Below are 23,166 nucleotides of genomic sequence, written 5' to 3'. Positions count from 1 at the left end.
GTAATTTTTTTCATCCTAAATAAACTTCTATTGTAAAACAGGGTGAAGGATCAGAAGAGAAAATAGGACCATTGTTAGATGTTGCACATGATTCCACCTGCGCAGTCCTTATTGTAGCTGGAACAACTTGTTTTTTGATACATTGTCTTTTTTGGCAATCGTGCTTCTCATTTTGTAATTAAGTTATTTCTTTAGACAATATTGAGTAGTATGTTTAGCTTCTCCATAATATAAGCATAAGCCCTCTTTACGTTGTCAACTTCTTTCTTACTTTGTGAAAGATTTAAAACGTATTGTATCAATTTGCATTGATTTTGGCTTTGATAAATAAGTTTTTGAAAACTTAAGAATTGCCTTCATTATTTTATTTGTTCTTCTTCAGCCATATCTTTATTCTTGATGTCTTTTAAATAATTGATTATTACATGCAATGGCTTGAATAATAAATTGTTCTAAAGATTCAATCTTTGGCATTGTTAGTAACAAGTCTTTGACATTATCTTTCAATCCATATTGAAATTGATTAATAGGGTTTGTCATTCCATTCCACATCGCAAGTGAGATTTTAGAATTCAGCAACATATATGGTGGCTGACCGTTGTCGTATTGTGATATGATTATATAGTGAAAATATGACTAAAATGATTTTTTAATTAATAATTTATTATATTAGTTCAACAAGAATCTAACATATTTTAATAAAATGAGAGTCATTAAATTGACTCACTTATTATTTTAAGATAAAAATATGCATTTAGAATGCTTTAAATCATAATATATAGTAATTAATGTAGAAATCCTTAGAAAAATAGAAAATTAGAATGTTAGTGGTAGAAATGGACTCTTAATAAGACTTGGAGGTGATTATCTACGTTATTTAGTAGTTTTATTTATTGTTGAATAATAAGAATTATTTATTAAGACCAATATTTATATTGGTCTTTTATCTATATGTATTACTTATAAAAACTATAAATTTTAGTAGTAAGAAAAAGCATGAGAAATAACCTCATCTCATTTTAATTATTGGTATTAAAAAAAATATGATTTATAGTATATTTAAATTAATTTTTATTATTATCAAAAATCACCAAGATAGGAAAATGTAGCCTTACATGGATATTAGTATTATAAAGATATTATAGGATTTTCCAAAATTTATTTAGAATTTATTTATATTTTTTTAGGAATTTTTTGAGTAATGTTTAAGATCTTCATAAAAATGAATTTTACCACTTCGAAAGCCATTATGAAGAAAGAGAGTAAGATTTGAAGGCCATATTAAATTTCTAAGCTAATTGGATGTTTTTAAACACAATGGTGTAGTCAAAAATACAAAAAAGTAAGTTTTACTAGTAGAAAATAGGAGGACCAATAGCTAATCTAGTCCTTGTAGGAAGGGAGGTGCACAAGTTCCATATGGATTGTAGCACCTTGAAGGTAGTTAGGAGGATAAGACTAAGGCCTCGTGGCCTCTCTTAGACACCCTTGTACACTACATGTGAGCCTTGATGAGACTCGAATCCTTGATCTATATACAAATTATCCTTGAGGTAAAATATTTTTACTTAACTTTTTGTTTATTTACTTATTGTTTCAAACCTTCATAATTTACTCATAGTAACTCGGATTTATATGTTTTTTACACCATTGGAAAGATAAGAAAATTATCTATCTAAAAATATACTTTTTACTTTTTAGTTTTATTTTTTATTAGGCAAAAATATAGTGAACAGACTATGACTAACTTTTGGAGTGTGTATTTGCTTGTATATATTTCTTTCACTTGTTTTTGTTGTTTTATTCTTTTATTCTTATTCATTGTATCTTCTACTTCATACTACCTATTACAAGTAACTCTTAATTGAGGCCATCTTGTAAATTGGATAAAGGGGTGAAATTTACACTCACATAAGGCTTTTATGAAAGCCTCTTAGCCTATTTTCTTATCTTAATAGTAAGTAGATAAAAGTTAATTAGTATTTTTATAGAAACTCTTTTATTGCTATACTAATATAATTAATATAGTTGATACTAAATCAGATTAAAAGAGGTAAATAATTAGTATAGTTGATACTAGGATTAAGTTGAAGATAGGATTGGACTAAAAAATCCTTAGGATAGGTTAGATTGATATCTAAGGATTGATCGTTTGTAAGACATGGTCAAAATCAGACCTCTAGCCACTAAAACAACCGCCTAGGATAAAATAGGGTTTTATTCAAAGATAAGAGATTAAGATTTGAGAGCTAGGTTAGAGCTTGTTTCAAAGACATAAGGTTGATTTTGGTAGGATTTGGAGAGAGTTAGCAATTGTTATTAGAAGTCAAGGTTTGTATTGGAAACTTGGGATTTATGCAATGAAATTAGGGCTAGCACTCTTTTCTAGTTTGTAAAATTGGTGTCACATCTACAATTCAAATTTTGATAGTATTTTTTTAGTACTTTTGAATCAATATTTGGATTATATTCTTCTCATATATGTAAAACCTATTAGGGTTTCTTGGGTGTTAGTGAAACACAACCTTGTCTTCTATAGCTAGGTGCCCAATACATTTTCAAGCAAAACAACATGTAATAAGATAACGTTGTCATGTTGTGGTTTGGCTACCATGTGAAAATAATGTGTTTATATATTTAATACACAATATATTAGATAACATGGTAAAAGCCATGTTAGTGGATTTTTGTTGGTTATAGAATGTGGATAGATTACTACCTCAAAAAGAGATAGTTTAAAAGGGCTTATATTAGAATTTATTTAACTTTATTATTTTTTAATAATAACTTTGAAGTTGTTCTTCTTAATAGCAATCTTTTTTAGATATTGGTGATCCTTAATGTCTTATTTTATTTCTTTTATATGGTATTTAAGGCATATATTGTGTAAATCTTATAAAGAAAAGAATTAGAGAGAAGTTTTGGTAACAAAAAAGGTAGTTAGGGCAATCATATGAATGAATGGAGATAGATGATATAAATCTCCATTCCTATTGGTCAAAAATCATGACCAATAGGCTTCAAGGAGGCTTCCTAAGGCCATATTAGAGATTAGGATTATACTTTTGAGCCATTTGAGCTTTTGGAAGCTAGAGTCAAAAAATTCAGGATTTTGGCTATGGTTTTAGTACAAATTTTGAGTCAATTGGAGTTTTTATGAAGGAGATATAGGCCCTCAAAGTCGAGGTGTCAATTTTGTACCTACTGTCACTCTTTTGGGTATAAACCACGTGTACAGAAAGCAACAATAGATTGGCAACTGAGATTGGAGAGAACACTTTTTTGGCTATAGTTTTGACATACTATTCTATGGATTCCAAATTAGAATGAAGGAGATATTGGAGGTTGAAATCAGCACTTATAAATCTAAGGGTAGTAAGTGACCTTATTCACTAGTGGTTGTATTTTAAGCTATATCTTGAGCAATTTGAATAGATCTTAGCTCAAAATTTTCAAGAATGTATATAATCATATTAATAAACTTTATGTAAAAATTTTATGAGATTTGGATTTTTGGTTTGTGAGATATGAAGAAAATAGTACTCAAGTACTTATAAATTAGGGTTTGAAGTACCTGCTAGGGTTCTTTAGATGTCAAATGTTCAGTATAAAATTTATGATTGAATTTTTTTGTATTAATGCCTAAGAATAAATCCTATATTATTTTTAAATTTGAAAAAAATTAAATAATTAGATTGAGAGATATAATTTCTAAAATTTGAGAAGAAGAAAACCTTTGTGGGAAAAATATGTTTTAAAGGGGTTTTATTATAATTTGAGCATTTAATACAAAATAAAGGGATTTTTTTTGGAATTCAAGATTTTATATATATTAAAGATAGATATATGGAGCTATGGTTAAATTTTTATATAAAGATGAATTTTTGAGAGGAGATTATGGATTTTCTTTGAAATTATTGAAAATTTAACTTACCACCAAATAGATAGTTATGACTTGGCATAACTAAGAATGTTAGAGAATTTTTAGATATTTTAGAAAGCCTTATGTACAAACCTTTTTAAATATAAAAGATTTTATTAGTATAATATCTTTTTGATATTGTAGTATTTATTTGTCTTATACTTTATATGTTAAATAACTTATTGGAACTTGGCCAATAAGTTAAAACTAAACTTTGTACATCTACGTATCTAGTGTATTCCCAAATAGAAAACCATGCAATATGACACCATGATCTTTGCCATAAAGATAAGAGCTTCATCTTTGCTACTCTTTTTCAATCACTTTCTCCAAATGTGGCCGTAAATACTTTTAGGAAAAAATTTAAATCATTAAGGAGTTACAAATCTTTTTGTATTAAAGGTGTTAACCAAGAAAAAGCACTTCTTAATAGAAGTATCTCTATGAATCCAACTTGAGTAAATCCATTAGGGTATTGAAAAAGTTGTAACTTTAGATAGAGCTTCACTTGATACAAAAATCCTTGAAATTTTGATCTAGTTCCATCAAACTTCTTAAGCATACTAATTCTTATTCCTATTATATTTGTAGAAGCAAAACTCTCTGAATTTGGTTGTGAGGTTAATCTACTTACTTCCTTTAATTGTACAACTTCTTGTTGTAGACTCTGAACTTCTTCCATAGGCATAGGCATAGTATATCTATGATTCACGTTAGAAATACATGAGATTTTCACTCTTAGAGTGTTGACAAGCTCACGAAGATCTACAATAGTTACAAATCTATTTTCACTTCTGCTAAGAATAGCATCCATAATCTTTCTTTCTATAGATAACTCAAAAAAAATTTAAAAGTTAAATTAGAGGAGGGTAATCTGCAACCTCTAATAAAAAATTTTACAAAGAGAGGTAATTCACTCTCTTTTAGCAAGAGATTAGTGTTAAAAAATAAGATTTTTTATTTAAAGGTAGATAGTCTACAATCTTCAAAATATAACAATAGAAGTGGGATAATTTATTGAATTCTAAAATAAGATAAAAATAGTATGATAGTACTCTTGTTAAATTATCAAGGATATGAATCTCAAAGAAAGAAAATCTTCAATACACTCTTGTATCGTTGAAAGGAACTAGAAAGTCACTCAAAGGTGATATAGTATTGAACTAAAATGGCTATTACCAAAAATAAGAAGATTAAAAAGTCTTGAAACAAGACTAAGGACTAGAAAGGCATTGACAACAATGAAGAAGGCTTTACTCTTGCCTCCATAAATACTCTCTAATTAAGAACTATGTGGCGATATTCTATAGGACCTCCAACATGTTTTAACTTATAAGGCAAATTATCTATGTATGCACCACATAGTTAACTTGTTTTATAAGCTACTATACAGAATCAACTAGTTCTACAAGCTACCAACATGTGGTTAACTTATTGGCTAAGTTTCTAACCTATAAATACATCTAAAGTCAACTGCATCTATGAAGCTTTTAGGAAGCTTCTCTAGAAGACTTTATGAAATTAATTTATATTTACCTACTTCTATCTAATCATATAAGTAACTATTAGAGTAAATGTATATGTCTAAAATATTCATCCCTAGAAGAGGGAATAATATCATGCATATATATATATATATATATATATTCTATGATTGTTATTTAAGTAATATGAATAGATAGAAGTAGATAAAAATAGATTAATTTAATAATTATTTTTAGAAAAGCTTCTTAGAAGCTTTTTAGATGTTATTTTGACTTTACATGTATTTTTAGTTGATTGATAGGTTAAAAACTTGGTCAACAAGCTAATCACATGCCACATGTATTAGTAGCTTGCAAAACAAGCTAACTATGTGGCTTCTATATAAAAAACTTGCCTTGCAAGTCGAGTTACATGTCATACAAAGTCAACACGTTTTTGGAAGTCCTATAGAAAATTATCACATAGATCCTAGGTAGATAATATTTATAGAGGTAAGAGTGAAGCCTTCTTCACTCTTCTCAATTCCTTTCTTGTTTCTAGTCTAGATTCAAGAATTTCTAGTTTCCTTGTCTTTTGGCAATAGCCATTCCAATTTCTTTTTAATATACATACTTCTTTATTTTTATTTTTTCACTTTTCCTTTGATATGGATTTTACAAATTTATGCATCTTATTTTAATTTATGTCCTTAAAAATTAAGGATTTTTTTTTTGAAGATTCATGTCCTTGATAGATATCCATGAAGTTATAATGTCAAATAATATCTATTTAATACTTGAGCATGTTAGCTCACTTTGTCTAATTTAATTTATAACCTTATTTTATGTCCTTGTTTAATTATATTTTATACTTTTTATTTTATTCTTATAATATAATTTCTTTTTCTTATCAAACCTTCTTATTTTATTTGTAGTTTTTAAAATATCAAACATTATTTTGTATCTATAATTCTTTACTTATTAATAATAAAACATAACATCTCTTTCTTATTGTAATTATTGCCTATATAATTTAAATAAATAGAAATAAATAGAAATTTATAAAATATATTAGATAAATATTATCTTCTTTCAAAAAATTTGAGGATTATTTTTTAGTTACAAATTAGATCATAGATTCCTATAGACTTGCGACATGGCTATTGAAACTTATTGTAAATATTGCCTACTCTTAAAAAGTCAAGTTGGAAGCAACCTATAACTTGGCATAAATTTGTATTTATCTTTCTTCTTAGCACTTTCATTATAGAACATAAAAAATATAAAATTTTATAATAGAAATATTTATGTTTTATATCTATGATATTTAAATAATCAAATCTATATTTGTTCCAATGTTTTATCTAGTGTTTATTCTTCTTATTAGAAAATGGCTATAGATAAAAAAAAATATATATATATAATCTTTTATTACCAAGAAAACATAAAAATACATTGATTCTCTTCTTAATCATTGCATAATGAATATCAAATGGTTTTTTTGACAAAAATATTACTTTAATGGATCTTGATTCTATTTTAATACTACATTTAAAAATATATCATATTTATTTTTACTTGAAGAATATGTTTACGTTAATAATAAAATAAAATTTTGTTGCTAATTAAAAACTCTTTACAATATCATATTAGCCACTTGCATTTGATGTAATTTTTTTGATAGTTTCTCTTTGAGTTATAGATTTTTTAGATATACTTCCAATATCAATGTCTACATCAAATACTTTTATTCACATATCCTTTTGCTTGGATTATGTATAGCTAATTTATTAATTTTTTTCAATGACCTTTATTATTCAATTGCTATCAAAAAAAATTCTCCAATTAACTTTTTATAATAAAGAATCAAGGAATTTAATATATTAGATATTATTATAAGACTAAAGTATTTATATATATTTTTTTTTAAATTTAATATTTCACAAAGATTTAACATGCTTCAATATAATCCAATTAGTATCTCTTTTAAAAAAAAATTAGATATTCATGTAAAAATATTTTAAAATTATTATAAATAAGCTTTTTGTATAGATTAAATTTTATACATTTATGTCATTAATATCTTTAATATTAGATTACATGTACATGATGGATATTATATTTTTTATAATTGATTTGGCCTAACTTACAGCCAATTCTACTATAACACATCAATTTAGAATAACAAAAATACTTTATTATCTATCCAATACTTCTATATGATATTATAAATATTATGGCAAGAGTTTTTAAGTATTATAATTTTATGTTATAGCAAATTGGTGCAATGCCAATTCAATTGGCAAAGTTAATACTTATTGTTCAACATCCAATTATTTTCTTTGATTTGATTCTTTAATATGTAATAAACATCCAATTATTTCCATAGCAAAGTTGCCAACAAACTATAATCGTTCTTTCTTTCATTGGATATAAATACATTTCTTTTAGTAGTGCTATTAAATAAGTATTTTTATTACATTTATAAGTTATTATTTAAGAACCTAAATTTTTACATTGCTTTATAAGTAAATTTTATTGCAACAACTAATCTTTTATATCCTTAACAAAAAAAAAAACCCAATTTTTATATTATTGATTAAAAGAAAACTAACTTTTGGAAACACTCTTATAAAAAAAATGAACCAAATAAAATTTTTATTTCAAATATACTACAGTGTGGACTAACTTCTTAACCAAATCATTCTTCAAGATCAAATACCAAAATTATCTCAATACTTAAAATCAAAGAAATATTTCATCACAAAATACAAATAAAATATTTATTTTTCGTTTTCATAGGTTCAATCTTAGTTTATATTTCAGACACGTAGTTAGGGAGGAGCGTGCTAGATCAATCGATCTCTCTTTTGAAAATACAAGTATGCTCCTCATTTTTCTTGTGTTTTACTTTAGTTAACAAAATATTCGCCACGGGTTGAGCAAGGAATAGCGGATGTGAGAGGCTGAAACGAAGCATATCGCTGCAGACAAGTGCGTCCTTTCGATCGGTTGGGCGTACAACACTTTTCTAGGTGCGAAGGAGAAAGTGATGAGAGCAATGGGCTGGAGCAGCGATTCGCTTCCGTGCTGATCTGCACGCGTCGGCAGTGAGAACTGTTAAGTTGTTGAGAGCACATTCAAGCTTCGTACCCATGACTATCTCAGTTTCTGGCGGACCCATTCTAAGAAACTTGCTAACACAGCTTCGAACTAGGTGCAAGCTACAAGAGTGCACAGCTGTGAATTTCAAGCCGCTGTTTCGGTGAGCTTGAGTTCGGGCTTTAAAATTTGCAGAGCATTTTGTTTGAAGTTATTGGATACTGATCACTTTCACTTGCAGATGTTGACCCTCCGAGGGCGTAACTCGATAGGTAACCACATTGTGAAGGTACTTGAGAAAAAGCTAGTAGTTGGTGTGTTGGTTTTGGTTTGTTTGGTGGGGGAAGGAATAAGGAAACTTTTCCAACTGATGGTCATGGTTTATGACAAAGTTTTTTACAAAAGTTTGTCTTGCAAAGTAAAGCGATCATCTGTGTCAGGGTTCTTTTGCGGGTGTGTTCCACCCTTTCACTATGATTTTGCAAGGTCCACGTGTTGCGACTTCATTCCCTTATCTGGAAACTTTCTCTGTTTCTCTCTGGTAACTATCAGTCGGAATCCGAAATCCACTGCTTCTTATTGCACAGCGAGTCGACATCCACGGGGGTAATCACTGCATTTCTGCACATAAACGTGCCTGCATGGGCATTCAGATCATGAAAATCAATCTCAGGATGTCAGTTTCCGCAAGAGTTCAGATTCGTCACGTATTTGGAAAGTAGACTATTTTTTAATATTCTCGGCACAATAATTCGGTACGTCGCTCTCAGTTATTGGAGCTAGAATTCTTGTGAACGACCTGGTAGATGCGAGTATATTGCTATGCAGCTCACAACTTAAGCTCCACATTTAATCGGTGTCTTCGCATCTTTTGAAGTTATTGAATTCTTCTCTGTGGATTTTGAGTTCACTTGTGGTTCTAGCTGATTGAGTCCGTTGAGTTCGTGCTACGGCACAGGTCCAGTGGCGATCTTGCTGCAGTGGTTAAATATGAATCAATAAGTGCGTACCATGAACTCAAGCGACTGTAAGAGCCTGATGGGTTTGGTGCAGTGCCAGGCTGCCAGTCTCCTGCCGTTTGAGATTTTGTTTGTCTCGTGATCACTGTTTACCCTTTCCTGGTAGGCCAATTACACGTGTTTTGTGGCACTTCTTGCCCTCTGTGGATGGATCTGATATACAATCTAACTAAATCGAGGTGGAATTACGTCCAGCAATTGCCATCACTCATCGTGGTTGCTTGCGACGCAAAGTCATTGCCTTTTGATGCTGTGTCGATAACGTCTCTCCAAGGTATAATTCAAGTTTGTGCGGGTACGATTTCTACAGGGAATCAAATAGCTGCTGAGCGGAGCAGCCACTGCACTGCAGTTAAACAGAGGAATGGCCCCGATTCCAATAGCTTCGAGGCTCCAGGTTTTCAAGACAGTGGCCAAGGGGAGATGGTTCGTTGTAGCAGTGGGAATTGTGGTCTTGATTGCGAGTGCTGGAGCCTACAGCTTCAGTGTATACTCGCAGAGGCTCAAATCTGCACTGGGAATCAACCAAGAGAATCTCAACCTCATTGCTAATTTTAAGGATTTGGGTGTGAACTTCGGATTGTTCTCGGGGTTGCTGTATGATTACTGGTCGCCGGGAGGGGTGCTCTTCCTGGGAGCACTCGAAACAGCTGCGGGATACTCTTTGGCATGGCTCGCAGTGACGAAGAAAATCCCTCCCTCTCTCTGGCAAATGTGCTTGTTCCTCCTCGTCGGCGCAAATTCGCAGTCCATGCTCAACACTGCCGTCCTGGTTCAGTGTGTGAAGCTTTTCCCCGCCAGCAAGGGCGCTATGATCGCCCTCCTGAAGGGCTACATCGGCATAAGCGGCGCCATTCTTATTCAGATCTACATCACCATTTGCGGTTCCGAGAATCCAGACAACTTTATCCTGATGCTAGTTTGGTTGCCGTCGGCCGTTGCGCTGCTTTCCATTCTCGTCATTCGGCCATTGCCACCATTTCGAGGGCTGCCACAGGGCAAGCATATTTACTGGCTCCTGGGCCTCGGGTTCGTGCTTGCCTTTTACTTGATGGGAGTGAGCGTGGCGCAAAACCTGATGAATTTGAGCACAACTGGCGAGCAGGCAATCGGCATTATCTTGCTGATTCTAATTTTCATTCCACTCCTCTTCATCACCTTTCAGTCTGAAGTTTATGGTAAGAAGAGTTGCGAAGATCCGTCGACATCATGCGAATTATTCGATGTACTGGAACACCCAGTTGATCGCCAAAGCTTCGGCACAGAGCAAAGGGTCTTTGATATGAAAGAGGATATGGTCGAGGCGTCTAAGGACTCAAAATCAGATAGCGAAACTGAGATTCCGATATCTGCTAACGGAGCGCAAGGATCATACGACAAGGAACATCTGAGACCAGATGAAGTTGCAGAGACCAATCCACGGCGCAACGTGGACGCAGAACTTGATTCGAAGCCCGCGGAGGATGGGCATATCAAGGGGTGGCCGAGGAAAGGAGAAGACCACACCATCTGGCAAACCTACAGATGCCTCGATTTCTGGCTTCTGTTCATAGCGACAACATTCGGGGTTGGATCGGGGCTCACAGTAACCGACAACATGGGCCAATTAGGGCTGTCTCTTGGCTACTCGTCTTCGAAAGTTGGAACATTCGTGTCGCTCGTGAGCATCTGGAACGCAATCGGCCGCTGGGTTGGCGGTTTCCTCTCTGACATCCTGCTGCGTCGCTATGGCTTTTCCCGGGCCATGTTCCTCATGATCATGATGACGCTCATGTCGTTAGCCTTTCTGCTGATCGCAATCAACGTGCCGGGTTGCCTGTACTTTGGATCAATATTTCTCGGCCTCTCATTCGGTGCGCAGTACCCCCTGTATGCAACCATCGTTGCAGATATCTTTGGGTTGAAGTACTATGCCACTCTGTATAATAGCATCGGGCTCGCAAGCCCTGTAGGGATGTACTTGCTCTCCGTCCCCGTGGTCGGCCGATACTACGACGACGAGGCAAAGAAAGAATTGTCGGAAAGTACAAATGTTACAAGCAATAATTCTAATTTGGTTTGCCTCGGCAGTTCTTGTTTCGGTCGGTCTCTGCTAGTTCTGATAGGGGTCACTGTCGGTGCGGCGGTTTCCGCCGGAGCGCTGTGGTACAGGACTAGAAACCTTTATAGAGAAGTTCAAGAAAAGTATCAGCAATCAATTAGGGACGCTGATGGGGACTCGCCAAAGTCTAGAGTTGTCGACACAAAAATGCAGTCGGCAAATTTTGTGAAAGGTAATGTGTAGGTGAACAAGTGAAAAGCTGGGACTCATCTCAGAGCACTGGTTATCTTTGTAACATATTAAGGTGCCGCTCAATGTATCATATCCTACAACTTTGCACGGCGACTTCTAGCTGGCAGACACGCCTAGCATGTGAGAATTTGCAGTAATCTAACTTCGTCCTTCTTCATGAACGTATCGCTACTTCAAGTGAGGCTCTTAGTTTTAGTAGTGCATGTTCTAAAAACTGTAGAACAACGCCCGAAACTTGTTAACCATGTGGGTTGTAGGTCTGTGCTCAGTCTTATTCAGGCACAGTTTTCCGCTTTCGAAAATGGTGTGATCACTTATATCAGATTAAAGAAATAGTTATATTTGCTTGAATTGCATGTTCTCGTCCTCTCCCACGGCTTCCGATGAGAAGTTGCTCTTGGTGGCTGAACTTATTATTCAAAACTTCAGACGTTCGGAACTATAAAATTTTAATAGCTGCGTAGCGCATTTTGAACCTTCTACTTCTCAGTGCTAGTGATACAAATTAGAATTGGAAAAATTAAGGCGTACTTGAGAGATTAACCTATAATCCAGAGTGTACATATGAACTGCGCAATTTATTCTCGGTGGCACGGAGAGGGAAATCTTTGAAGAACGGGAAATGCACTGTGGTTTGGCATTCTTCGTTGGGTCGGGTCCCGATTAGAGAGTCAACTTCTGCCGTAGTTAGGCTAGTGTGGGAAGAACTTCTTTTTGGTCGCCGCAGAAGAGCTGCCCGATCGAGTTCCTGACTTGATTATAGCTGCAATTTGCATCGGAGTGTGCACTGGTCTATATGAGGGCCTGGAGTTTAAGGCAATATCCCGATATTGATGACACAGTGATACACTATGGGAACCGCCAACGTGAGGAAATGTTATGCATTTCTCGCCAACAAAACCCCTTCCGCTAAGCTTCTGGCAATTACTATTTCGTAGCATCGCCTACAGACTGAGGTTCAGAAGCTGAAGAAAATCGCCATTCGTTTTCATATTTACTGAAAAACAATGGGCAGCCGTGTCGAAACTGACTCAGCATTCTCACTAGAGGAGAAGAACGCCCGCCAAGGCTTCAGGAAACATGCAGCATGCCAGGCATAGCCAACACTGTCGTCCACAGTCGGCTCTGCTGCATGGTGACTGACTCGAGGGAGTAAAGTCATCCATCGTTGAGTTTCATCCATCGATGGTATCATTCATCAGTCATGAAGGGATAATTTATCGTTTAACTGAAGGCGTTTCAAAGTTAAGTTTTAACATGGATAATAATTCGTAACATGTTATTCCTTACTATTCACAATTTGATTAAAGGAAATGATTATCACATTTTTGCATACAAAATTGGAATATATCTTATTTCAATGAAATAATCCTTGCTTCTACATTTCTTACTTCAATAAAATTTTAGACATTGTCAAAGGACTTTGTCTGACTGTTAAGAAGCTTGAATATTTTGTGGAACTTTTGAAATGAAACATGCAAAGATGGTGGAATAAATGTTTACAAAGTAGAAAAGGTTTACAGAAATCAGTGACGAAATCAATAGCAGACAATTTTAGAGTTGAAAGTTCATTTTAAAGTTCACTACATCCCTTTCATATTATATAATGTGGAAACGAATTAGATCTTTATTGTGCATGTGCGAATGCGTTCCACTCAGGTAATATGCAAACGCTAAGATGTGAAATACCCGGATACTGGTACCGTATACCCGCCATGGAAGTCCGTGTCCACAATTCCACGCGCGCCGAGACCAATTTCGAAATTCAATTGATTGAGTGCATGAGGACGAGTTCAGCATTCGCGCAAGGAAGGCTATTTGAGGATGTTCTGATTTCAAATTTAGTGTTCTTTTTGCTAAAAATTGTCGTCAGTTTCTAAGCAGAGACACCGTATTCAACTGCATAGAGGCGAGGAATCAGTTGTGTAGGTGTTCATGAGTTGTAGTATGCCGCAAGTGATGACAGGACTGTCGTTGTTGCTGTTTTGCGCCATTGTGCTGCTTGCTACACCAGTTAGAGTGGAGAGCGCCGCATTTTGTGGGCAAGTGGTCGAGCCTCTAGGCTACGGTTGTGAAGAATTTACCGTAAGCGGTTTCGGACTAAGAAATCATCAAGTTCCTCCTGGATATTCTCGTTTAGAATCTTTCTGAAGTCACTTAATGGTATTGTTGTCGTTCAATGGCCGTCTTGACGAGTTTTCTGGATTCTGCCTTTTCATCTTGTGTGACGAGGCTGCACATTGTATGGATCTGTGTTTTGAGAGCTATTTATGTTCCATTGTAGCGCTCATTCGTGGCACGTTTGGACCTGTTTGGTGTTTAACCTGGAAGGTTTCATTTTCTATCCAAGCAGCCAGTCTCTCAGAGATGGATTTGAGCGTGATAATCAAAACTAAACCCCGTAACTACACATGTAGCTAATATGATCAATGCATTTCAAATTCGACTTCTGTTATGTGATTTTTTTTTTTTTTTTTGAAGTGTGTAATTTTTTAACTAAATAAATATCTGAAAAGTCTATCACAAATGTCCAACTGTACGAATCATTATGTAATTGTAGCGAATCATCTGAATTTGCTTATCATACCATCGAGTCTCTTCCTAAGCCTTGTAATATATCCAAATCTTTTAGACTACATTGCATTGAACGTAACACACTGGTGCGACATCAAACAGGTCCAAACTGACGACGGTTTTGTGCTAGCGCTTCACCGTCTAAGTGGGATGCAAGGGCCACCTTCAACGACTGGCGTCGACAATGACACCCGATCAAATAAGAATCGCGATGTCACGAAGAAGACAAATCCACATCAAATCCCTGACACCGATACGTCGAATGCCACAGTGGCCCCGAGTTCCCAAGGAAACCCTACCTTGGATCGGAATAATTCGGGGCTAGAATTTTCCGAGTTATTGGCACCACCGTCCGACGGGCCTGTTGTAACTCCAAGTCGTCACAGAATAGATTCAGGCACTCGGCCACCATCTTCGCACTTAGCAAATGGTTCAGACGAGAGAGCAACACAACCGACTCATTCCAGAAACAATTCCGCGGCATCAAGTCCGTTAATCTCTTCAGTCGGAAGCATAAATTCGACTTCAGAAAACGAATTTCCAGCTCCCCCTCCGCTTTCAAATTCAATCCAGAATGCAACAACGTACTCATCACCTTCTGGTACAATCACCCCTGGTTCTGGTTCTAATCACACGGCCAATCCAGAGGTAACCATCAAATAATCGTACTTCCATCCTCATGTGAATCCTTGCGGCTTTGCTTAAATATCTCTTTACTCTGTAGGTGAAATTCTGGAAACGTTGCTGACAAAATTTTGTTTGCAGAACCTGTAGGAAGTAATTTCCATTTTCTAGAATTAATATGAAGAATTAAGGAGGCATGCACTTCCGGAGTAAGGAAGATCTAAGTAGTGGAATGAAGTCCAACTCACTGGCAGCTCTTTTACAAATTTTAAGCTTGGAATTGCGTGCAGGCTGGGAAGCGCGTCCCAGTGCTGCTACTGCATCAAGAGTTTCTCAATGGTGATTCATGGTTCCAGTATGTTGATAGAGCACACTCTAGCCACTTGTTGCCATTCATGCTGCTCGATGATGGTTTTGACGTATGGATTGGCCATCAACGCGCAACATTTTGGGGACATGGCCATGTCGATCTGAAGTTCACAGATAGGGTAAGAATCAATTCAATCATACTGGCTTAATGGACATTGCATATGCGAACATCAGTCTACTCGAAATGCTAAGTGAATCTACATTGTGAGACAAACCGTGCTGCTATTCGCAATGGCCTTGGTACACGTATTCCGCACAATCATCTAATTTTCTAAAGATGGACGTCATACACAGACAATTTAGTGAAGGATGATATTGCAAGCAACATGATGCTAAACATTTTCTAATTGCTGCAGGAGTACTGGGATTGGACATGGGATCAACACGTTGACTATGACCTTCCTGCCCAACTGCGACTGATTTCGGCCGAAACTAATCAACCTGTTCATATCATTGGAGCATCTCAGGTACTGGAAATGGATCGTGAATGAGACGAGCCGGCATTCCTGCTCTGTGCGTGCAAAGTATTTGAGTTGGAGATTTGCTGATCTGTGACTGTCAAAGCTTTGTGATCTTTTGTCTGCGTCATCAATCCATTGTGCTGGATGATACAGGCAGCAACAGTGGGAGCAGCGGCCTCTACCAACCATGAAACGGCGCAGATGGTTCGAAGTCTGACACTCATTGGCCCTACAGCATACCGTGGCAATACGAACTCTATGGTGTTGGATGCATGGGCATATTACTTTGGAGCCATGATTGATTCGGTATTAACCTTATTACTTGTATTCATAGCACGATGCTGATACAAGTAAATATAAGGATGTTGTGAAGGATTTCAATAAGCATTGAATTGTATGCCCAGAACGTATTGTGCCAAACTCGGTCTCTGTATGAATGCAGAGAGTTTGATTACTAGTCAGTTAATATCCAGTTCTTGATTTTTTTTTGTTTGAGCAGAACTACTACGCAACGGGGTTTCAAAATGGAGCGTTCAATTATACATCGTCAGTTTACTTCATCATAGAAATTACAACCTGTTCGCATGCATGATTTTTAACACACATCTGTTTCTTGGGCTATGCACATGGCAAACACTACACATATTGCTCAAACGAAAACACTATGTCGTCTACACAATCTCATTTCATTATTCTGACAGTCTCATCGATTTTACTGTTGATTTTCCGAAGTGTAGTTCACCCTCTGACTCTGAGGAACTTGGATTTTGCAACAGGGAATTCCCGGGGGCTGGCAACATCAGTGGAGCAGGATTAACTGGTCTTGCAATTGGCCTGATTTCAGGTGGGAACCGCCATTGAGGTTCTGTTGTATATCCTCTTTATCCCTTATTCCTTCCTCGATTAATGTCTAAAGCACGTCGGACATAAGCTTACCTTAAAATTTTTGTTAACTTCTTCATCATGTTACAATCAGTAGCCTCTGATATTCGTATATCTCAGAATTAGACTATACTTTCTTTTGTGCAGGTCCGAATTGCTGCCTCGGTTCAACAGTCGTTCAGGTTAAAGGTGGATGGGATGGCACGACCTCTTTCAAGAATCTTCTGCATTGGCAACAAGGTTCGAATTTCTCGACCAGATAGAATTCAAATCGTGTTCAAGGTTGCTTGCGTCAGAAATTCAATCATGAGTACTAGAATTTGTGACGTGAATGTTGAGATGCATGAATGAGACTTCAGTATGATACAGAGATGACGTGATTCTGATCTCGTTTCACACTTTTGCATGCAGGGATAAGAACAAACAGATTTGCTCGATTCGACTTCGGCAGTCCCGCATTGAACAATGCTACATATGGTCAACCTACATCCCCAGATTACAACCCAGAACAAATCCCAAGAAGGATGCCTGTGTTTATCATAGCAGGTGGTCGTGATTGGACATCTCCCCCATCCGGAACAATAACTTTCATGCGTATGTTGGAGATGCCAGCCAGGCTGCTCAATTTGACGAATTACGCTCATTACGACTTGACCTTCAGTGTTAATCGAGAGAATGACGTGTACGCACCTATCCTCCGGTTCCTACAGGAATTAGATGCATCTCTATGATTTGCTAGGGAGAACTTATGCAGGAGCTGATAATGACAAAACTCTAACACTAGGTGTAAAGCAGAGGTGAAGGGGAATAATCACACTGTTCCTCATTCAGGACCGTAATCTTGCAAATCCGTTGTCCAGACTCATAGATTCAGCTCATTAGTGCGGGATGAGTGTAGTTGGAAAAGTATGAAACTCTCTCAATTCATAAGGGCATCTCAGATACTGATGGACTAATCCATATCACAACCTTTTCGGTATAGATTTTTTTTACCAGTTCCAGTTCTAGATTACGATTTGTAATTTCGAGATCAAAAACCATTAACTTCGGACTTTTAAGTACCACTCGACCTGATGCTAAGGACTCTCTGATTACCATGCTTCTCACGTCTTAGGCATGAGGTGTCAATGTACAATATAAGATCTGAGGCCTAAATAGCAACCATCGGCACAGTTGAATAAATGACCCGATTCCTACGTGGTAATGCCACACCCATTTTCAGACAGTGCATGCAAGATACTATTAGAGGTTTCAGGAACCTTGGCTTTCCAAAATAGAACTTGCCAACTTAATACCGCAGGCTGTCGAAGGCAACGTTTCAACAACTCGACATGATTATGTCTCCGAGAAAAATAGTGTTTCAGTGTCCTCTACACTGGCAGGTGACGCAAGCTGTGAACAGCTCCCTCAGCCCTATAAACTCACTCCCTAATGTCATCGGCAAAATTCTGGAGTGTCACGCCCAAGCTGAAGAGCATGGTACGCTGTGCACTGCGAAACCCTAAAGCTTGTCAAATCAAATCACATAACCGACAGAGGCTCACGGACCGCTTGTTTGTACCCGTCAGGATTGCTAATCTAATCGACTTGATCGCTGTGGTATTTACTTTACAAGTTTCTGAACCGTAAAAACACGCAAATTGAACCCAATTCGGTAACATGTTCACCTACGGCGACCTAGTTGAATACTAACTGCGCTCTGGATCGTCCCCATTTGGTCTTCTCTTAGGAGCTCTCCGAAATCAATCATCCCATGAAAGCGGCCATTGCTCACACGTCGTCTCAGGGTCGATTGCAGGGTGTCGATGCCGACAATGTCACAGAACATTGCCGAGCGAATCTTCACCTTCTGGATGGTCTTGTCGTTACTTAATATCATAGCTTGCATGCGTTCAAGCGATGGGGGTAGCAGACATCAGGGGATGGTCGGGGTGGGGGAGAGCTCGCATTGAGTTACGGAAGATGTTCTGACCAGGAGCGAGAATGAAGTGAGGATCATACTTCATCTTCCTCCGAGCAAAAGTCTCCCACCGTTTGCCGAAGTGGGTTTTCCAGCTCTGAATGTCGTTGTGCTCGGGAAGGTACATTTTACATCCCATGCCCGCGTCATGACAGATCTCCATAATCTTGTCGTTCTCGGCCATTAAGGTGCTCAGAAGAGGACCTGAGGATGGCAAGGAGATGCGAAGAAACGCGACGAGGTAGAAAATGCTCTCATCGGGTATCACTGCGGAGGAGCGTGAGTCCCACCTGTGGAGGTTCATCAACCAGCCATGGTTAGACACGATTCGTAATCAGATCCAACAATAAGTTCCAGCGCTTCAAATTTCCGAGAGGGCGAGTGTACCTTTCTCCTTTAATTGGATAGATTAGGATGGGTCCGCTGAAGTCACTTTTGATCATATGCTTAAAAATTAAGTCATCGAATGAAGCGATGGAAGAGCGAGGCACAAAGAGGTTCAGCCATGGATGGGGCACATCCCACAGCCCTTGTGATGCCAAGTTGAGCTCGACATCGTGAAGTCGGTTGAGAAACTTGGCATAAGGGACGTCCGTGGTGAACACCAGGGTTGGTATGAAACTCAACGGAGCCATCATTCGCTCCACAATCTGCAACATAAAGAGGCTCAGTTTCTAGCACGACAACTGAAATCAAACTCCTTTCAATTCACAGCATCTGATCTTCGTTAAGGCTATGGCTGCAACTAGGGCTTTGGCCAAGCAGATGAGGAAGACACACCTGATCCAGACCGAGAATATTGTCCCCGCTGAACTTCTTGGCAAGTTCGATATAGTACAAGACGGAGCCTCCTTCTTCAGGAATCATGCTAGGGTCGATCTTCTTCGCATCGAAGGGCACCGAATTCCATCCATTGTTGGGATCTTCGTTCTTCAGTACCACGAAACCTTCAATGTAGTCGAATGTGTGCTGTGGAGGTTGCGAGATGAGCATCTCTTGATCTCTTGTGAAAGTGGCGAAGTCTGTATACATCGCTCGAATCCACCTGACCTGCATGAGACAACTACTTAGACCTCGCGACCCACTGACTAACACCTCACAAAACACTCTTCAAAAAAGTATACAACAACTCAACTCATGAGCAACGCAATTTACCTTCTCATGAGCAGGCTCGAGTACAATGCGAGCGCTCGTTATGACTCCAAATTGACCTAGCCCGCCAAGAACGCCGTGAAACAAATCGGAGTGCTTTGTAGGAGAACATGTGACCGCGTGACCGGTCCCTGTCATCCGCAAAGCAATTGATCGTTCCGTTAGTTGCAATGAAGGCACGGGAAAATTACCTCTTCACAGAAACAAGACGATTTGATGTCAGCGATGTTCCTCACCTGTGACGACGTCGAGCTGCAAGACATTGCTAATTTCGGGTCCAAAGAGAAATGTCTGGCCACCAACGCCGGCGTTCGAGAGAGTGCCACCGATGCTGAGGTAAAGGTAATCTGTCCACGAACGGGGTGCCAATCCTTCCTTCAAGGTCTCCCTCAAGACGTCAATCCACAACTCCCCGCCTGCGGCATCCACGAAGGGTTGCTGAAACCCTGGCTCTCCATGTGGAGCAACCTTGATGCCCTTCATTGAGGACATTTCTACTACCACTCCATTCAACGCCTGCAAGAAAGGAAAAAAAAATGATAAACTACAACAATTGACAATCCGACTGATTGAAATCCATGGTAACCAAATCCAGCAAGGTAAATTATAATTCTGCAAGCATGACAATGAATCCAACTAGCAGAAGGAGAAGGTAGGTACGAGAGACCCCGGAGCTTAATGAAAAGCGGTAACGATCCGGCCATTCTCTCACATCTGACACTGAGCATTGTCAGCTTTCTGTTCAATCGTCAACTCTACGGGACCCATGCTCGGTCAAGGATCTCGAACCCCTCAATTGCCGCATGGCTGAGATGCAAGATTATCAATTCACTGCAAGCCGACGTGCACATAGGTACAGGATCTAGGCGCTCAGAAACTCGACTGAAGTGCGGAATTGCAGACATATCAATAGCTCAGTGACGCAGACGTGGAGGTATTCTACCGAAGTGCAATGCAGCAGAGCACGAGGACAAAGAATGCGAGAAAAGGGTCAGAAGATGCAAACAAATCATAATCAGTTCACTAAACCTCGTGTCGGCACAGGTGCTAATTGCAACTACCAACTTCACACACACACGGCGTGCAAGAATGGCTCTTCAGTTGTCAAGCTGGGTAAAACGTGCAGAACGCTGAAAACACACATGAGTACAGATTTGCCACGCAGCATACCTGAGCTTGGCCGTGCACAGAGTGCCCACGGCCTCTAGCAGCTAGAGTCAGCTCCGAGCTTGTGGCGCTATGAACCGCGCGGATCACCACTTGTATGTCGCGAACCGACTTAGGGTACAGAATTGCACCAGGTAATGAAAAGTGTATGAGCCCGAAGTCGGATGCGGCTGACGATGTGTTGGAAAATGTAAGAGCGCCGTCCAGGTGCAAGGATGAGAGCAAGACACGGTCTCTGTAGGAAAGGTTAGAGCTATCACTGTAGCTACTTGAACTCTGAGTGTATTCGTTGCTGTGCTGACCCTTACGGCCTCTCGCAAGAAGCAGGCACACGACCAGCGTCCAGCTCGCACTGCCCCACGCCAGCTTTGTCCAGATTCCGAGGATACAGACAAATCTCATAATGCCCTGGATTACTGAACACGAGCCTAGCTTCACCGGATTCCTCTCTCTGGTTGTTTCCGGCGAGTGCACTTCTCTCCTACCCAATTCTATCCGAGTTGACGTGGTGAAGGGCTCTAGACCAGTTAGAAGCCTCTTGCTGTCGTGAACTTGGAGTAGCTCGTGCGTAGATGTAGCGCTGTTTGGAAAGAGAAACATGGTGACCATCCAGCGGTGACACAGCACGAAGAGTTTAACAACGTCTTGTTCGCTGATGAGAATTGATGCATCAACAGAGTTGCCAATGTCCTGCTGGACCGCTGATGCATCCTCGAGCAACCACCCTCCCCGCAACCGGTCTCGTGATCAATCTCAAAGCATACGATAAAAAAATCTTGCGACTTCCGGAAAATCTAGTTCCTCGACTAGTCGTGTAGTTGGTCGAAATTGCCACAACACCACATGATATCTGTCTGCTACACAACATAATTATCCTCTCAGATGTTGTGGCGGACGCGATTATGCATCGTCGGTTCTCCCAGCTGCTCCGGATCCACACAACCTACAGTGTGCGAAACACGAAAGCCTCCACTTCAGTCTGAGAAGCGAGAATCATTCAAGACCTTCTAACAAACCAGACCCCGCAGTAACGCCGTTCCTTCACAAGAGCGATCAGGCTGGAACGATGTCGGGATGACATTCGCGTCACATTCACTGTACCAGGACGATCGTGCACGTTGCAAGGCAGACGAAACTCTTTTCCCAGGAGCCTGCGTTTCGCAACCTTTATAGAGCACAGCGGGGAAAGATATATACCTCAGCCCTGACTTTCCGATCACGAGAGAGATTATTGAACTCATCAGCACACTCTGACACAACGAGACGTGTTCAGAGAATCACTCCTCATCAATATTGAGATGGGGCTGCTACGCTCTGACACCGCCTGTCTGCATTAAAAGCGTCGCCTGGCTGGGTGTTTGTTCTCGCGGCCGTCGCGCTGTAGTAGCAGGATCGAGGACTAGTTCGGCACTCCGATGCCTGGACTTCACTCTGAACCGACGCTGCATAGATTGCTAATTCTGGATGGCGGTAAAAAAAAATTAATTAACCTTTTTACACAACAAAATAATGAGAAAAAAAAGATGCCTTCGAGCTCGATCAGTGTGGGGCACCGCACCCAGCATGGAAACGAGCAAAAAAAACACACAACAACATTTAAAAAACATAAAAAATATAAAACCGAGGCGTAGTTATGGTCGCGGGGTCTGATGGGGCTCGCATTACGCAGGCCACACAATCTTGAACGATTTTGTCACGCCCACCCACCGTTCTCTTACTCTTTATGAACCCCCAGTATTGCCTATTCCTGGTCGGCATCGTGGCTCTCTCAGTCCTACTACGCCTCTCTCGCCGCGCACTGCCTAGATCTGCACACACACCAGTGTCTAGATCTAGACACCGCTATGCCTGCTTCCTCATCACCCCCTGTTTCCCTGTTGTCGATCATCGACCGTCGACCGGGTGAACCCTGGTCTAGGATTCCACCCCAGCTTAACGCTACCAAAACAAACGCAAAAACCAACCTACCATCCAACTTTTCTCCGATCCCCCCTCAGATTTCCGCCTCCAGATTCAGGATCTAAATTTGCATGAGCGCCCGCTCATTTACCATCAATGCGGCCCCAGCTGCTAATGCTCTTTTGCTATATCTAGCGATCCTTATCCTCTTCACTGCGGCATGCTGTTATTATAAGGGAGTTTGCTATCGCGAGAGCTTTATAACACAATCGCCCCATA

General features: G+C 38.8%; 3 protein-coding genes across 4 annotated transcripts; 2 read left to right on the top strand and 1 right to left on the bottom strand.

Moving 5' to 3' along the window:
* Positions 1-8,660: 8,660 nt before the first annotated feature.
* LOC112275741 (protein NUCLEAR FUSION DEFECTIVE 4) lies at positions 8,661-11,892 on the top strand. The gene is made up of 2 exons (XM_024506355.3): positions 8,661-8,776; positions 9,817-11,892. The coding sequence occupies exon 2, from the start codon at positions 9,871-9,873 to the stop codon at positions 11,788-11,790; it is 1,920 nt and encodes a 639-aa protein (XP_024362123.1). The 5' UTR covers positions 8,661-8,776; positions 9,817-9,870; the 3' UTR covers positions 11,791-11,892.
* Positions 11,893-13,645: 1,753 nt separating this feature from the next.
* On the top strand, positions 13,646-17,773 carry LOC112276059 (triacylglycerol lipase 1). The gene is made up of 9 exons (XM_024507023.3): positions 13,646-13,884; positions 14,476-15,021; positions 15,288-15,485; positions 15,723-15,833; positions 15,981-16,133; positions 16,327-16,373; positions 16,604-16,671; positions 16,857-16,949; positions 17,121-17,773. Exons 1-9 carry the CDS (start codon positions 13,735-13,737, stop codon positions 17,438-17,440), a joined length of 1,686 nt encoding a protein of 561 aa, XP_024362791.1. The 5' UTR covers positions 13,646-13,734; the 3' UTR covers positions 17,441-17,773.
* A 185-nt stretch (positions 17,774-17,958) lies between these two features.
* LOC112276058 (cytokinin dehydrogenase 9) lies at positions 17,959-22,934 on the bottom strand. Of its 2 annotated transcripts, XM_024507022.3 has the most exons (7): positions 22,186-22,934; positions 20,992-21,931; positions 20,058-20,337; positions 19,825-19,952; positions 19,450-19,719; positions 19,057-19,319; positions 17,959-18,959 (listed from the first exon to the last, which is right to left on the bottom strand). In XM_024507022.3, exons 2-7 carry the CDS (start codon positions 21,595-21,597, stop codon positions 18,602-18,604), a joined length of 1,905 nt encoding a protein of 634 aa, XP_024362790.1. In that variant the 5' UTR covers positions 21,598-21,931; positions 22,186-22,934; the 3' UTR covers positions 17,959-18,601. The 2 variants fall into 2 exon arrangements, with proteins under 2 accessions (XP_024362790.1, XP_090102571.1); XM_090246445.1 differs by having other exon boundaries at positions 20,992-22,307.
* Between the last annotated feature and the right edge of the window lie 232 nt (positions 22,935-23,166).

The sequence above is a fragment of the Physcomitrium patens genome, chromosome 23 (genome assembly GCF_059467195.1).
Source record: "Physcomitrium patens ecotype Gransden chromosome 23, ASM5946719v1, whole genome shotgun sequence".
Taxonomy (NCBI): domain Eukaryota; kingdom Viridiplantae; phylum Streptophyta; class Bryopsida; order Funariales; family Funariaceae; genus Physcomitrium; species Physcomitrium patens.
Note: the sequence above shows the minus strand (reverse complement) of the source record. Positions and strands in the feature narration are given on the sequence as shown.